Source organism: Eleginops maclovinus, chromosome 20 (assembly GCF_036324505.1).
Source record: "Eleginops maclovinus isolate JMC-PN-2008 ecotype Puerto Natales chromosome 20, JC_Emac_rtc_rv5, whole genome shotgun sequence".
Taxonomy (NCBI): Eukaryota; Metazoa; Chordata; class Actinopteri; order Perciformes; family Eleginopidae; genus Eleginops; species Eleginops maclovinus.
This window is the reverse complement of record NC_086368.1, coordinates 17,026,570-17,044,267: the sequence shown is the minus strand read 5'-3', so window position 1 is coordinate 17,044,267 and position 17,698 is coordinate 17,026,570. Positions and strand designations below refer to the sequence as shown.

Below are 17,698 nucleotides of genomic sequence, written 5' to 3'. Positions count from 1 at the left end.
TTTGTATTATCAAAAGAGGAGTCTAAGGCAATTGAGGAAACAAATGAGTGGTTCAACGTATCTGAAGTCAAAGGTGGTCATCAGTCAGAGGATGATGTAAACACACTGCATGAACAGGAGGTTAAGCCAACAGAAACTCAAGAAATGCCTCAAATTGATTTCTCATCTGACTATGCGATTCATGCTGTCACAGAAAAGTTTGAAATAATTCCTGGTAACTCAATGGACCCAACTGAAATCAGAGAGATGACCCAATGGGAGATGGTTGTGAAATACCTGATGATTCTCCTACCAATCAGAAAATGTCACTTCTTGACAACAAACAGGATAAGAATCTTAATGAAGAAAGCATCTTTGAGGATTTGGAGCAGAAAAATGAGGCTGATCATGTTTATGATTCCAAGGAACAACAGATCAGTGACTCTGAAGGAGTCGACTCTGCTCTAGGTCAGGTGAATGAGATTGAAGGCAAAGTAGAGTTTGAAATAAAATCAAGTGCTGAACCAAAGGGTCATGAGGAAACAGAAGGAACCTTCTCTGAAATGGAGGGTGAATCCTCTTTACAAACTGTGCAATCAGGTTTAACTGCTACTTCTGACTCCCAACCACAGCAAAGCCTTGACTTGAACCCCGTTGGGAACAGAAGAAAACTGGGGTCTAGCCGTAGAAAAAAAGGAAGACAGCATGACAAGGACACGGTTGCTGAGTTGCCCCATGAGACAACAGGAGAAGTTGCTGGAAACACCCCGGAAAATAAATATCTTGAAACAGAAATGTCATTTCCATTAGAGCCAGTAGTGCAGGAACAAACAGAGGAAACCATGTTGAAGGGAATGGAAATATTTGACACAGCTCCAGCTGAATATGTTGCGAATCAAATTAAAGAGGATTCACTTGTTGGCATCTTTGAACTTACTGGTTCAAATTTACATGCAAGTTTAACAAAAGATCAACAGACAATTGACCAATCAAATGTTGGGGAGATGCCAGAGGAAGAATTCCCAAATGTTTGCACTATAACAGAAAAAGACAGCAAGGAAAATGAGAATGACACGGTATTGTTCAGGCACGATGAAAATGTACAGACCGACTATTTGATGAGTGAGTCTCAGGAAACATCAGAAGATAATGAGTCCTCTATCACATCAGAGATAACTACAGAAAAACAAGACCTCAGAGAGATCACAGAACCTGATTGCAATGTTGCACAAGAAGCATTTGTATTATCAAAAGAGGAGTCTACGGCAATTGAGGAAACAAATGAGTGGTTCAACGTATCTGAAGTCAAAGGTGGTCATCAGTCAGAGGATGATGTAAACACACTGCATGAACAGGAGGTTAAGCCAACAGAAACTCAAGAAATGCCTCAAATTGATTTCTCATCTGACTATGCGATTCATGCTGTCACAGAAAAGTTTGAAATAATTCCTGGTAACTCAATGGACCCAACTGAAATCAGAGAGATGACCCAATGGGAGATGGTTGTGAAAATACCTGATGATTCTCCTACCAATCAGAAAATGTCACTTCTTGACAACAAACAGGATAAGAATCTTAATGAAGAAAGCATCTTTGAGGATTTGGAGCAGAAAAATGAGGCTGATCATGTTTATGATTCCAAGGAACAACAGATTAGTGACTCTGAAGGAGTCGACTCTGCTCTAGGTCAGGTGAATGAGATTGAAGGCAAAGTAGAGTTTGAAATAAAATCAAGTGCTGAACCAAAGGGTCATGAGGAAACGGAAGGACTCTTCTCTGAAATGGAGGGTGAATCCTCTTTACAAACTGTGCAATCAGGTTTAACTGCTACTTCTGACTCCCAACCACAGCAAAGCCTTGACTTGAACCCCATTGGGAACAGAAGAAAACTGGGGTCTAGCCGTAGAAAAAAAGGAAGACAGCATGACAAGGACACGGTTGCTGAGTTGCCCCATGAGACAACAGGAGAAGTCGCTGGAAACACCCCGGAAAATAAATATCTTGAAACAGAAATGTCATTTCCATTAGAGCCAGTACTGCAGGAACAAACAGAGGAAACCATGTTGAAGGGAATGGAAATATTTGACACAGCTCCAGCTGAATATGTTGCGAATCAAATTAAAGAGGATTCACTTGTTGGCATCTTTGAACTTACTGGTTCAAATTTACATGCAAGTTTAACAAAAGATCAACAGACAATTGACCAATCAAATGTTGGGGAGATGCCAGAGGAAGAATTCCCAAATGTTTGCACTATAACAGAAAAAGACAGCAAGGAAAATGAGAATGACACGGTATTGTTCAGGCACGATGAAAATGTACAGACCGACAATTTGATGAGTGAGTCTCAGGAAACATCAGAAGATAATGAGTCCTCTATCACATCAGAGATAACTACAGAAAAACAAGACCTCAGAGAGATCACAGAACCTGATTGCAATGTTGCACAAGAAGCATTTGTATTATCAAAAGAGGAGTCTACGGCAATTGAGGAAACAAATGAGTGGTTCAACGTATCTGAAGTCAAAGGTGGTCATCAGTCAGAGGATGATGTAAACACGCTGCATGAACAGGAGTTTAAGCCAACAGAAACTCAAGAAATGCCTCAAATTGATTTCTCATCTGACTATGCGATTCATGCTGTCACAGAAAAGTCTGAAATAATTCCTGGTAACTCAATGGACCCAACTGAAATCAGAGAGATGACCCAATGGGAGATGGTTGTGAGAAGACCTGATGATTCTCCTACCAATCAGAAAATGTCACTTATTGACAACAAACAGGATAAGAATCTTAATGAAGAAAGCATCTTTGAGGATTTGGAGCAGAAAAATGAGGCTGATCATGTTTATGATTCCAAGGAACAACAGATTAGTGACTCTGAAGGAGTCGACTCTGCTCTAGGTCAGGTGAATGAGATTGAAGGCAAAGTAGAGTTTGATATAAAATCAAGTGCTGAACCAAAGGGTCATGAGGAAACGGAAGGACTCTTCTCTGAAATGGAGGGTGAATCCTCTTTACAAACTGTGCTATCAGGTTTAACTGCTACTTCTGACTCCCAACCACAGCAAAGCCTTGACTTGAACCCCATTGGGAACAGAAGAAAACTGGGGTCTAGCCGTAGAAAAAAAGGAAGACAGCATGACAGGGACACGGTTGCTGAGTTGCCCCATGAAACAACAGGAGAAGTATTATTGATGAGTGAATCTCAGGTGACCGAGGAACCACAGATCAGTAACATTGCAAGCGTAGACTCTGCTCTAGGTGAGGTGAATGAGATTGAAGGCCAAGTAGAATATGGTATGATGATAAGTGCTGAACCAAAGGGTCATGAGGAAGTGAAAGAACTCTTCCTTCCTGAAATGGAGGAAAGTAAATCCTCTTTACAAACTGTGCAATCAGAAAAATCTCCTCCCTCTGACTCCCTGACTCCAGAAGAAATAGAATCCTCTATCACATCAGAGATAACCACACAAAAACAAGACCTCAGAGAGCATACAGAACCTGAATGCAGTGTCGTGCCAGCAGTATTTGCATCATCAGAAGAGAAAGAGTCTACAAATGGTGAACAAAAAGAGCAAATTGATAACTCCTCAATTAAAGTGGACACATCTTCTTTTCAAACACAGCAATCAGATATTAAGGCTCTTATAGACTCCCCTTCTCTGGACATTTCTCAGAGTACAAACCCCACAGGGAACCGAAGGAAATTTGGATCAAGCCGAAGAAACAAAGGACCCCTGCACATCAAGGACACTACAAAAATGTCATTATTAACAGAGACAATAAAGCAGGAAGAATTAAAAAAGAAGTCAGACCTAGACTTAAGTTCAAATGTAAATGACGCGGTTAACACGTTAGAGGAAGGCATCATTTTGTCACATAATGAGAAGGACAACAGTGCAATTATGAAAACAGACATTAATTTAAGCCTTAGCAATGATGACTTTGTCAAATCCAATAAGGATGTTGATGAGGAAAAAAATAAACAAAAAGAGACTGAAAATGTAAGCCAGCTTGCAGGATGTGACACAGTTAAAATGGACTGGACAGAACCACCAGAAGTCTCACTTTGGAAAGATGAATCATACATACAAAGTAGTTCATATCATGGTGACAATGTCCCCTCACGGCCACTTGCTTTTGATGTTCTTGAGCAAGAAGAGACTTTTCAGGTACAAAGCTCTGAAGCTTTATCTTGTGACAAAGACATGAATGTGAAACAGACAAATGATACATCACCAACGGTGGCCGATGTCACAGCAAAAGACTTTAATCCAGGAATGGAGAGTTCAATGTATATAAATGTTTCCACACAGGATGCAGATGGAGAACAATCTGAAGATCCTTTGAAGACCGAACACAAAACCCAAGAAATCAGTGTTTCAGAAAAGATGACAAAGAACGAAACAGACACTTTGGCTCCATTTCACATTGGTCTTGAGGAAAACTTCAGAGCAGAGCCAGCTGTGGATGTGTTTGCAGGAATTGAGATGTCCAGCCATCAAAAAGTGAAAAAATCTGATTCAGACCACAGTGAAGATGTGCAGGGAAGATCCAAACAGAAGAGGAGAAAGATGGGCTCTACTCGCCGGATCCAACTAAATAGGAAACCAGAGGAAAAGAGTGATGAAACAGAAGAAAGTGACTTTAAAACAGAAGCTGTCATGAGAAATCTTTGCAAGATAGAAGGACTAGAAGAGTTACCTATGATTATGACTGCAGAGGTATCACAGAGTGAAAACGCAAAATCATCACAAAGTCCTATGAATAAAGAAGAGGAAGTCAATGAAACCAGCACAGTGCACAACACTAGACAAAACATACCAAGCTCTGACTTGGAGAGCATACAGGTAAACGTATTATCAGACATAGATAATTCAAAGGCTCTGCTTTCAGAACAATTTTCCTCCTGCAATGAAGAATTTGGTCATCCTGCTAAGTTTGTTCATGTAGCTGATGAAAGGGACAGGCATTTACCGCAAGTAGATGATTTTACAACCACTGAGAGGCAAATCCACAATCCTTTACTGTCTGAAAATACTGAAGAGAATGGAAACCCAGGTATCACAGGAGAAAGCCTTGTGTCTTTTTGTGAGACCACACAGAGTATGCAAAATGATGAGGAAAGGCAAAAGAGTGAAAGCATAATACAGGACCAAACTTTGAAATCAGAGGAAGCGCCTGTTGTGGCAAATTGGGAAATATTGACATCTGTGGTAAGAGAAGGGGCGGAAGATGAACATATCGGTGCCCGGCATAGTAAACAACAGTTGGACAACCCCACTGAGGTAGAGATGAATAATCCAAGTCCAAACAGGAGGAGAAAGATGGGTTCAACCCGCAGGAATCTTGGATCCCGAAACAAAAGGGAAGACTTGCATCAGAAACAGGATTTGGATAATGAAGCAACAGAGACTGCGACCAATGTTGGAGATGTAAAGAGTGAACATTTCCAATACATCACAGAAGATGAGCTTCTGCTTAACCTAAAACACAAAGACACTGGCTCTGAGCAAAGGAAAGGAGATGTATCTGAAACTGTGGAGTACAGCCAGACTGTTGACTCTCACTTACAACTTCACCAGACATTTGAAGGGAATCCTGTTCCTCAAGGTCAACACATAGAAACAGAGCATGAACACACTCCCAATTCTTCTCCTGCAGTACTATCCACTTCCCCAAAAGAAGATTTAACGTCTGAAACAGCTTCTGGTGGGAGGAGAAGAAAAATGGGATCTAGCCGGAAGGCACATGGACTCAAAAAATATGAAAACCAAACTGCAAGTACAGACAAAATACAAGACACACAACATGAGAGCGATGTCAGGAGTAACACAGATGAAAGTGCCATCAAGACACCTGAAGAGCTGAGGGAAGAATCTTTGAGCCTGGACCAAATGTCAGAGGTAAGCAACAGAGAGGTTTCCTTTTTTTACAAACAAACATTTTCTAGGAATCTTTAATTTTGAGTGTTTACTAGTTATCATCCGTTCCTTTGTGGACTTTTCTAAACATTGTGCAGCTTTATCATGTATTTTTAATGTGCCTTTAACTTGAAGTGAATTAATGGACATTTGTTATTTTACACTGTTATTGAATGTTGTGTTGAACCTCCTGTTTGCATAACTCCTCTTGCATGCTGGTTAAGTCTTTGTTTCGAGAACAAAATGAGTCAGTGAAATAAAATGAGGAACACGCGGTCTACACGGCATGTTTCACATTCTGAAAAGGAGAACATAAACCGGTATCATTTGTCTTGATCTTAATGGTGGAGTGTACTTCATAAAGCATTTTTTGTATTTACTTTTAACAACAAAATATGTAACTTGTAAGAAACATTTATGAATAAAAATAGCATTTTTTATATACTGTATATACAGTATACAAAAGGCCCTGTAACTATTCCTTTCTATAACATGTCATTCTCCTATTTGAACCATAACATTGTTAGATAAACAATATACATTACTTCAATTGTTGGATGAGCAGATCTTATGATAACGAATGAAGATTCTTCTTTTGTCATTTATAAAACAATCAAAATGCCAGAGATGTAATATTAGTTCTGCATTCAAATTTAAATCTCCCCTGCTGTCACCTTGTGATTGGGATGCTTTGTCTGTGCAGGCTGATGAAAGTGAGAAGAAACCATCGTACATCAGCACTTTAAAGGAAGGAAATGCCCCAAGGCCTGTGAGGTAAGTCTGGCGCTGAGGAACAGAAATATAAAAGAGCCTCCAAAGGCTTGTCCCTCTGATGAGCTAAGCACAACACAGTTTTGATCTTCCTGGTTGACTACCAGATATGAAGCTACATTCATATAAACATTGTAAACATGTGTAAAATTATTACATATTTAATTTAATTCACAGGCACATCGGATTGCAATAGATAAATACTGTACATTCATAGCAAAAATCAACCTATAACCTCAGAAATATAATTGTCAGTGTTCTCCAAACTGAACAACATCAGATACAGTATATTCTAGTAAAGCAATGTTTTCCTTTACCAGTAAAAACATTGTGAGACCATAGAGTTGAATTAGCAAACAAATACAGTTAGCATTCAGAACAAAGCCATATCATCAGTCTCCTATTCAAAATGAAACCTTAAATGTACCTGTTGAAGTTATGTTTCCTTTGAATCATCTACATCAATCCTCATGCACAGGGAATCTGCAGCAAGCTACAAACCCCATACAAGCAGATTTGAGTCATCAGTAAAGTGGCAGCATTGTTGATTTGCATGTAGCTTCATAACTGATAACAAGTCTAGAGGAAGTAATAAGAACAAACAGAAAATCAAGCACATAAATTAAAGATTAACTTTTTGACAGCCACCTAATGGAGGACAGACACACGGATAGAGCTCAGGGCTATAAGGTAGGGTGGATGTTATTATTGTGTGTTCAGTTGTAGGCATGTAAATTGAGAAGTCGGTTTATAGGCTTGTAAATTATTTAAGTATGCATTTCCTGGAGGGGTGTATTTTTAACATGTCTGCTACTGCTTCTCACATGTCTTTCTTTTTTGCGGAAATTCCTTTAATTCAAGATAGTTTCCTATGACAATGAAAGAAACCTTGACCACATCCTTGTATTGTATTCATTTCTAATATTTATTTAACGTGATTATTTATTTTGCCAGGGGATGCCGCTGTCTGAGAATAAAAAATGTGACGGACCTTTGGTATGCTAATGTACACTATATAGACAGAAATATTGGGGCACTCTCGTATATGGGGGGTTGTTTTTGTGGGGTTCGCCTAGGCCCCTTAGTTCCAGTGAACGGGATTCTTAATGCTTCAAGTCATTCTGGACAATTATATGCTTCCAACTTTGTGGAAACAGTTTGGGGAAGGCCCTTTTTTGCTCCAGCATGACTGTGCCCCAGTGCACAAAGCAGGGTCCATAAAGGCATGGTTGGATGAGTTTGGTGTTGAAGAACTTGACTGGCCCACACAGAGCCCTGACCTTAACCACATTGAACACCCTTGGGATGAAATAGAACGGTGACTGCGAGCCAGGCCCTCTCGTCCAACATCAGTGTCTGAGCTCACAAACGCTCTTCTGGATGAATGGGCAAAAATTGGACACACTCCAAGATCTTAGAGAAAGCCTTCCCAGAAGTGTGGAAGCTGTTTATAGCTGCAAAGGGGAGACCAACATCATATCAATGCCTAAGGATTTGGCATTTGGGTGTAATTTGTAGGTGTCCCAATACTTTTGTCTATATAGTGTATATTCTGTGTGTTGTTTAACGTTGTTATTGTCCTCTGTTCAACAGTGAGAAGACCGTTCAACCTCTTTATACTGAAGTTGGGCTGGGTCAGGAGAGACAACAGAAGTTTTCCCTGGGTAAACAGAGCATTAATACTTACACACAGCTGTTAAACATAATGAGAGGGAGGAGTTTAATATGGAGATAAATAAATATAATGCCAATCATGTTTTTGTTTTCAGAGGGTATTCCCAGGATAGCAGATCTTAAATCAAACGCTTACAATGTGATGATGGTTGGAGACAGCAGCGTGGGAAAAACCTCCTTCATGAAAAGAGCTCAAAGTGGAAAGTTTTCTTTGGATTTACCCGCCTCTGTTGGTAAGATCTGGTCCTTATCCTACTATAATATCATAAATGTGTGTAAATATACAGAATAATGTTACATATACACATTTTGTAGGACTTGATTCCTGCACTTGGACTGTGGTAGTGGATGGAAAGCTTGTGGTGCTACAGCTGTGGGATACAGCGGGACAAGAAAGGTATGTTTTTCTTTACAGTACATTTTTGAGCCAATTGTATCAAGTAATCATATGTATGCACTAAGTGAATTCACTTTTCAATTGTGAAGAATTCATGTGTCAGAATAAATAGGAAATCTACTATGGTTACCACAAACTACAGCCAGCATTAACACATGGGTTTTGTGGGTCCTGTCGAACTTTCCCTGTGTAGGTAAATGTGGTTGCATTCAGAAGCTGCTGTGAGAAAAGAATAAATGAATTGGCCTATCCAAGCTTTCATAAATAGAAGTTTGAAATTTGAAGAAGAGATTTAAGAGAAGTAAGTGTCTGGGAGACTCACTTGTAATATGCATGAATTGTCATAGTGGTTAGAGCTCCATCAATACTTGAAGTATAAAGTTAACATTTTATATGTCTAATGCCGATAACCCTGCTTTATATGAAAGATATCTGTGAGGAGTTAAAATTTCCCTGACCATATGATGAGGTACACTTTCAGTTACAGCAGCTTTAACAATACATGTTTTATAGTATATTAAGTTGAGAAGGTTAAATATCTTGTAAATAATAAGATTTGACTGGATAATGTTTATTCAAATGTAAAAGTTTAGGAACACCTGTTCCTCAGGCAATTAAAATGAATTGTTTATGGTTTAAAAAAATTAAGTATTCATTTTTAATATTCTTCTGAAAATTCATAATAGTCTCAGGAGAATAGTTAAAATCAATACATTCATTTTCTTCTTAATTCAAGTAATTTTTTTCGGTAGGCTTTTTGTGTCATGACTAGTTACAAAAAGAATTGCAGAGCCTTCACGCTATACGTAGAATTTGTGAAGATGTTACTTCTTGCACCCTAACGAGAAGAGGGGAATATGCAGCTCACGAGCTTCTCCAGATGTTTGCTGTGGGTACGCACTGTGCTTGCTCTTTTGTAGGAAAGCTAGACATCATTATCTGAGAGGGAGGCATCACTGTCAAAGGTTCAGAGTATAATTTTGTGGTTTATGATGGCCCGAATATTGGAAAGTTTTGGTGGATACACCTTGGCAGTAGGCCAAGACTTTTGATGAGCACTTGCTATTATAGAGCAGACTCGGAAACTGCAAATCTGAGTTACCACAGACAGCAGGCGTCTGAACGTGTGCCAGGTGATCGGCTCAAAACATGACATGTCTCCCTCAGGCCAGGTTGTAACTTGTTATTGAACTGGTTTCACACACTCCCGCAGTGTTGAGCAGGTAGAAATTAGTGGAACAGGAATGGTAACAATAATGACGTTGTTGGAGAAACATATCGACTCAACTTGCTTTGTATGTTTTTTCTTTGAGGTGGTAATTGTGCAACCACTCTCTTTCAAAAAAAAAAATGTGCAGAATGCTATGAGGAAGGACTCTGAATACTCAACTGAGAAGTATCATTAAACTGTTAGAGGTCCACTCCTAAACACCTTGGGGCTGTTCAGTCACAGATTAGTGTGTGTGGATCTGAGTGGCCTCTTCTGATTTTAAAAAATGTGTCTGTGTCTGATTACATGCTTTCTGATTCTAAAGGTTTCACAGCATCACAAGGCAGATTTTCCACAAGGCCCACGCATTTCTGTTAATGTATGACATCACTTCGTCTGCAACTTTTTCAGCAGTTAGCTACTGGGCAAACTGTATTCAGGTATGTTATTATACTCGCTTTGTTCATAGCTCAGGTTCATGTTTCTTTCTTGGAAACGTTGGGTATTTATCCAAGGCCATAATTTTGCTCTTATATTATTTATTATATAAATTCAAAATCTAATCTGAATATATTCTAAAACTAGAAAATACAAACATGGTGAATTCTCTATTTAAACAGCAGCACATACTTACAGTAACAACAATCAAAATCTACGTCGATGACATCTATGTTATTAAAATGCCAAATATGCATCAACAATTCTTTGACGTCCAATATTGCTATTAGAAAAGGATATCATATCAGTACACAGTTACTTATGTGGAGCAAACAAAATAAAACTTGGTTTAATAAAGATTATTTATTGGACTTAGAGCACTAAAAGTCAGATTGGACTGTAGAGAGTTTGATTAAATCCAAACAATAATAAATCTAATCTTTGTTTTGCAGGAAGGGGCTGCAGAAGACGTGAACATTTTACTTGTGGGCAATAAGAGTGATCGTACAGAGCGGCAGGTTAAAACTCATGAGGCGGAGATTCTTGCTAAGGTTTGGACATGCTCATACACTTTTAGCTCAGACAAAAACTCAATCATGTGGTTGTTTTAAATGATTAAGCATTCCCATTAAAACAGCAGGTTTGCTTTCACAGGAATATAACTTTGAATTCATGGAGTGCAGCGCCGTCACGGGGGAAAACGTTGTTCAGGGCTTGGAAACTGTGGCCAGGTAACACATATCACTTTCCTGTTTACCATACCTATATTAAGTACATGTCCTTTCAAATGATTTGTGTTGTAATGTTTATTGCCAACATGACACTATTTGTGTTGTTGCTGACAGGATGTTGAGTCAAAAACACGACACAAGAGAGGAAGCCATGGTGTTACACAAAGATCCCCCTCAGAAAAAATCCTCAGGGTGTTGCTGAACAAGATGCGTTTCTGCAGAGCAGAATTCCTCCACACAGTGCAAACACTGTACCCTCTCTTTAGAGTGTTTCTGTGTTTGGTCACAACTAAAACATATTGAATTATTTCTTCAGTTTTATTAGAAATTGTATTGATTTTATACAGATGTTAAGTTTGCTTTCCACAATAGCTATTTAATTATTTCTACCAAGCCTCAAAGTACATTAGTGATTAAGACGATCATTTAAGAGTAAAGAACATTCTGTGGCATAAAATATACGGAAAATTATTTTCAGATAAGCTTATTAATGTTCCAGCAACAGTGTATTTTGATAGTGCTTTTTGATATGCTTCATGTACAGTATATACTAAACTGCAAAGCTGTTGTGGGATTTCTTTAGAGGCAGCGCAATGAATAGTTGTAAGTGATCCAGGAAATACTTATCACATAAAGAGGAATGTATTTAAATATATTTGCTTTTTTACAATTCTAAATCATGTATAAATTCAAAAGAAACAAAAATAATAATATATGAGCATATTTTCATGGTATTGTTTTTTTGTTTTGTGACTTTAAAAAAAAACTATAATATGTGAACCTGTTGTCACACGTCTTTGTTGATATATGTGGTGTGTAGTGACAGGTTCCTGCTGTTACTTCAATATTTGTGTCATAAAGCTTATAGATTGTAATTGGTCGTCCTATGTAGCCTCACCTATTTAACCTATTTAACAAGTGTTTAGGTGAAATCCCAGGAAGCACCAACACCAACAGATAACTGGTTTGGGGGGATTTGTTTCCATGACTTTCTTTCTAATAAAAAAATAATTTAAAATAAAAATTTGATCTGTTAGTGTTTTGTATTTTATTGAACATTAAAAATCAGTTGTATTGGCCTCTCTATTGTGTATCCGATTTATGCAGACATCATTAATAATCCCATGTGTGGAAGCCGAAGTGCAGAAGGAATAGAAATGTAGTAATTACTTATGAATTCTTTGTTTTCTTATCATAAAAGTGATTGGTATTTGATGAACATTATTTACAACAAAAACAATGTTACAAAAAGAAAATAGGACATTAAGTCAATAGAAATGTAATATTAGCAACCTGTTTCAAGCATTGGTTCATTTTCATTACGAGCAGCAGCCTTTTCTCCATCTGCTGGTGTTTTCTGGTATTTCACCTTGAACACGTCCCACCTCTCAGGAAGGATATTCTTGTTGAACAGGAATGAAGCCACATAGGAAATTATCACAATGGAGATCAAAGCAGACAGCATGCAAGTAGTCTTAAAAGGCCAGTGCTGAATGTAAACATCGTCCTTCCAAGTGCAACCTGGGAAATGCAGGATGACAGGAAGATTGAACACGGGTTCTCCACACAAAACTCTCATCACAATAGCAACGACATAGCCTGTAGTGGCCCCGTAGCCGTTGGAAACCCTGATGAAGAGGACGCAGATGAGTTGCGGGAGCATTATGGTGTAAGTCAGATCTGAGCTCAGGATCCAGAAAGCCAAGATGCTGCTGTCCAGGTAGGTGAGGGAAGTTCCCACAATCCCTACCACCGCTATGGAGACGCAAATCACCCACTGCAGCTCTCTGTGCGATGCCTGGAGAAAAGAAACAAATATTTATTTAGTTAAAAATGTAAAAAGACCACACTTTCCTCACCACCTTTTTTGTGTACCTGATGTCTGATGATCTTGTAGATGTTGGTGGTGAAGATGGCGGTTGCTGCCAACAGGCACGAGTCAGTGGAAGACATTGCTGCACCGGCGATGGCTCCCATGCCAACAACAAAAATGGCCGTTGGGGTAAGATGCAGAAGGATTATGGGCAACACCATGGCCGCCTCTCCTCGCTCATACGGAGAAGGACAACCATATGTGGTGGAGTTCCAGTCTGCGACATAAGATAAAGATGTTGTAAAGCTAGGATGCTATTGAGAAGGTTCACTTATATTCAGGGTTCTTTTTCCTGACCCTGTCACAGATATTGGTCAATTGCTGCTGAATAATGGTCCCTGCACTGCTGCTGTCCAGTGTGTAAGATTTACCGGTTGAGGCTGCAACAGCACCGATCAGCACAGGTGGAATTCCAAGAAGGAGGACGACACCTGCCGCTATAAAACAGATCATCCTAGCTGTAGACGTGGAGCTGGATGAAAGAGTCCTTTGGTGGAAGTCTTGAAATGCCAGATTTCCAACACTCTTGAAGACACAATGAGTCTTATTATGTTTTTGCTTGGTGCTTGAAAAATCAGCAATGCAGAGTCAGAGATACTGTCTTATTTTATTACATGCATGCTTCTCATATTTTAACACACAGCACCTACATTAGCCACAGTGCAAGTGCGCATGCATTGGTACGTTTCTCAAACTTTACACACTTCTCTCTTAAGCCACCAAAGTTGACTTATATCACTTATTAACCTCTAATGCACTTATTTCATTCGTATTTCTGGATCAAATAAATGACCTTAATATTTGGGCTTAAACTAAGTAAGCAAAAAAAATAATAATACTACTAATAAAAGTAATAATATCTATCTGATGGCTTTTCCAATTTTTCTTTATTACATGTCGTCATTAAATACTCCAAAATGTATGACTTTTTACATATCATATATATATATACACCTTACCATTGCTAGGAAATTATCAATCCATCTCCACACTTCATCAGACTCAATGTGGCCAATCCAGGAGGCCTGATTGGTGTGGTTGAGAGCTGTTTGAGTGATGTCAGTATAAACTTCACTAGCCAGAACAAAGGGGGCACACAGCCACTGTGAAAAGAGAAAATCATAAAGTAAAACTTTGAAGAGAACTACATTCATTGTATTGGAAAAAACTGCTGTGTTAGTGTTGAACTCACCAAGCTACAAAATACCAATGACAGCTGCACGACATCGGTGAAAACTATCGAATAGAGTCCTCCAAGAACAGTGTAGATGATAGCTACTGCAGAGGAGATCCAGATGCAAAGACTCAAAGGTAGATCTGCGAAAACGCTAACAGTAACCCCTATTGGAGGAAAAAAAAAAACTACTTAAAACATTGAAGGTCCCCTATTATCCTCTTTTTCAACAATATATAATAGGTGTCAGAGATATACTAAGCATGTCTTTGAAGTGTTTGGCTGGAAATATCAAACAGATCATGCATTACCGCATGCCATATACCTCTGTTTCAGCCCTGTTTTAAAAGGGATTCTGTCCTGTAGCTTTAAATACAAATAAGCTGCTACTCCCCACACCCCTCTGAGAAGTGTTTGGTTTGAAAAAACACAATGGTGCTCTGGGAGGAGATTTGGGTGATAAGACGGGCGGGTGTTACCATGGTTGGTTATTGCTTAATGCTTGCACACAAAAACATTATGACGTAACGAAGTGGCCAAAATCCGATCAGCTCATTTTCAGAAATATAGATGGATCAAGACAAAAAGAGAGAATATATCTCTTAAAAGAGGGGGCACATATTTATGTATAAAAGACATGGAAAATTTGACTTTGAATAATAGGTGACCTTTAAATTAAACAACACTTGATTTGAAACCCCGGAGAGAAATGTTACAAAGTGTTCATGTTACCCAAGGATATCAATGTGACTGGAACCCACATCAGTTCGCTGATGAATGGGACAGTGGCAAGGACTGCGGTCAGAGTTTTCCCATACTTCTTCTGAAATGGATCCATCATGGTGATGTAGTTATTGTCCCGCATTGGCTTTGCAAAGAACAGTCCACCTTAACAAAGTGACAGCAAGAATAGTGGTGCAAAAATGTATCATTTATTTAAAGAATCTTGCCTGTATTATTTTGTTTCTCCAAGTGTTTAATTATTATGGAATATTCAATTATTCCTTCTTGTAGTACATGTAAGAATATTTAATTGTAGGAGTTTGTTAATATTAAGACAACTTTAGATTTTGAATATATTGGTAGTAATGTACTCCATTATATCATATTAAAATGTCATCTGTTTTAAATGTAAATAGTAGCTAACAATTAGTGGTAGTAGACGTATAAAGTAGCATTAAATGGAAATGGAAAAAATGGAAAGTAATGTTTGACAAAATACTTCAATAAGTACTTTCCACCTCTGCCCACTGTAATGCATAATACAGTAGCTTGAGTAAGGTTAAGATATTTTAGACAAGCCATTGGACTCATATTGGTTTTTATCAGCTTGAATATGGATTTGAATGATATTTTGTAGAACTTACCAATAATAAAGGAAACTGACATTTGCAGAGGAATAAGAGCCCAGATGAGTCCCTTTGTGGGGTCATAAACCGACTCTGCAACTCCAATGATAAAGGCACCGCCAACCCAAGTAGCTGTAGCAGGGAATAAACATACAGACATGCAGAACATCCATACCTCTGGTAAATCTAGTCAGGAAGATCTAGTTTGAAAGGCAAATGATGTCTGCTCTTGCAAAACTCACCCGTCATTGAGAAGACTCCCATCGCCAAGCTCACCCTCCGGTTAGCCAGAAAAGAAACTTCCAGCTGTCCACTGTTGGTATTTTTCTCCATCTTTTTCGATTTAACAGACGCCCAGATGCCGACTCCCAACACCAGCAGGTAGAAGATGACCATCATTATCAGGCCTGGTATATGGACGGCCATGGTGGAGGGTTTTCTGGTGGCGACAAACTCAAGAAAAGTGCATGGAAGTTATCAAGACATGCCGAGCTGAAGACAAGGAATGGGGGGATGCGTGCAGTCAATTAAACAGACCACTGTAATGGGATATGATACATTTAAAAAGTCAGTCAACTACAGTCAAGGTCATCATTGACGTCTTGTACTAAACCTCCCTTTTACAGTCACGACCAGATATTAAAAGGTAATATAAGATTAAAATGTGTGGATTGAGAACAACTCAAACCCAACTGCAAAAGCTAAAAACTACAGATGGTAATTATCTTGACATTTGGAAAAGGGGTTTCCTCTTATAATGCAGATAGATGTAAGATGTTATGCTACTACATGAACACTTTGTGGTAGACAGAAGTGTCCTTGAAATTTTTCTGTGAAGATTTTAGTTACCTTGTCTTCATTAAAATGAGGGTGGTAGACTTTGTGAAACTGAATTGCTACTTCCGAAAACGTCCTTCGATGTGTCAAACACAGAACAAACGAGATAGGGCCAGTTTTAAGTCTGTATACCAGAGGTTTTATAAGACACAAAGCTTTTTTTACATTATTTCAAATTTCAAAAACAGCTATGTAAAAAGCAATGTGTTTCAAACTCTTATACCAACAAAGATGCTGTATATGAAATAAGAAAAGGAAACTTTTTTTATTTTTAAAACACATTCCTTGTCCCCATCTGATGGTGTTGGTGCTTCCTTGGATTTGACCTTGAACACTTGTTAAATAAGTGAAGCTGCGTAGGACCACCAATTACAATCTATAATCTAATACTACACCGTGAAAATACTGTTGTTTATGAGTACTACATTTAAAAGGTTATACCTATGCAAAGGTATTTAAGTATGACCTGGAAAATGTACCTAAAGTAAAAGGAGTAAAAGAATACTTTGCAGAAAAAATAAATAAATAAAATGAAAAACGTTAAATCTTTCTCCTTTTTTGAAGCTGGAACTATGAAATGTTTTTTCCCCCAAAAAATTACTTAAACAAAAGGTTGCCAATCATTTACTGTCTGTCTGAATCTTTGTTTTAGATCCACTTGTATATTATACTGACTAAAACAGGCCTTTAGTCTAATTATTTTTCTTATGTCCTGCCTCATGCTTAATAAAATCTGCAGAATGAGGACTACATGTTCACGTAGTTCCATTTGTGTCCCTCAGGATACATTTTGTGTTTCCACGCTGACAATGACAACACTGTTCCCACAGGAACAACAAGTCCTTCAATGGTTAGAAGAACATAACAATGGTGCCACCTGCATAACCTCATAACATCCCAAAAGAGATTTTTTCTTCCATCAGGGGACACAGACATTATACCAGATTCAATATTAGTAATTGGTTTTGACTTCACTGGTTACACTAGGAGAATAACTCTTGTTGCTGCTATTTAATCAGATAATTCACTTTTAGACTGGAACATTTAAACCTTGTAACTTTGTTAAACATCAGAAGACACGACAACGCTACTTGAATTATTTTGACCAGGAAGTCATTCAGAATATATTCGGAAACATTTCCAATAAGTTTCAAGTAAAGAGCATAAGTGAAGAATACTAAAATTATTATTTTATTTCAACTGTTTTCAAGAAAACTTCCTATTTTGATCAGAATTATTATTATTATTATTATTATTAATAATAATAAATTAAACAATCTTATAAACCACCAAAATGTTCTGAGAAAATGATGAACATGTAACTTGATTTTCCCAAAA

At 38.2% G+C, this 17,698-nt stretch overlaps 2 protein-coding genes across 3 annotated transcripts; one reads left to right on the top strand and one right to left on the bottom strand.

The window, feature by feature from the left end:
- The first annotated feature begins 254 nt into the window (after positions 1-254).
- rab44 (RAB44, member RAS oncogene family) lies at positions 255-12,211 on the top strand. 2 transcript variants are annotated; one of them, XM_063910881.1, is made up of 9 exons: positions 255-5,888; positions 6,610-6,680; positions 8,271-8,341; positions 8,447-8,584; positions 8,667-8,748; positions 10,284-10,398; positions 10,849-10,947; positions 11,051-11,127; positions 11,242-12,211. In XM_063910881.1, the coding sequence occupies exons 1-9, from the start codon at positions 255-257 to the stop codon at positions 11,327-11,329; spliced, it is 6,375 nt and encodes a 2,124-aa protein (XP_063766951.1). In that variant the 3' UTR covers positions 11,330-12,211. The 2 variants fall into 2 exon arrangements, with proteins under 2 accessions (XP_063766951.1, XP_063766952.1); XM_063910882.1 differs by lacking the exons at positions 8,271-8,341; positions 8,447-8,584; positions 8,667-8,748; ... (2 more) ...; positions 11,051-11,127; positions 11,242-12,211 and adding an exon at positions 7,322-8,262.
- On the bottom strand, positions 10,804-17,294 carry LOC134882880 (high affinity choline transporter 1-like). The gene is made up of 8 exons (XM_063910888.1): positions 15,766-17,294; positions 15,542-15,655; positions 14,907-15,062; positions 14,193-14,341; positions 13,960-14,103; positions 13,372-13,525; positions 13,003-13,217; positions 10,804-12,925 (listed from the first exon to the last, which is right to left on the bottom strand). Exons 1-8 carry the CDS (start codon positions 15,947-15,949, stop codon positions 12,413-12,415), a joined length of 1,629 nt encoding a protein of 542 aa, XP_063766958.1. The 5' UTR covers positions 15,950-17,294; the 3' UTR covers positions 10,804-12,412.
- Between the last annotated feature and the right edge of the window lie 404 nt (positions 17,295-17,698).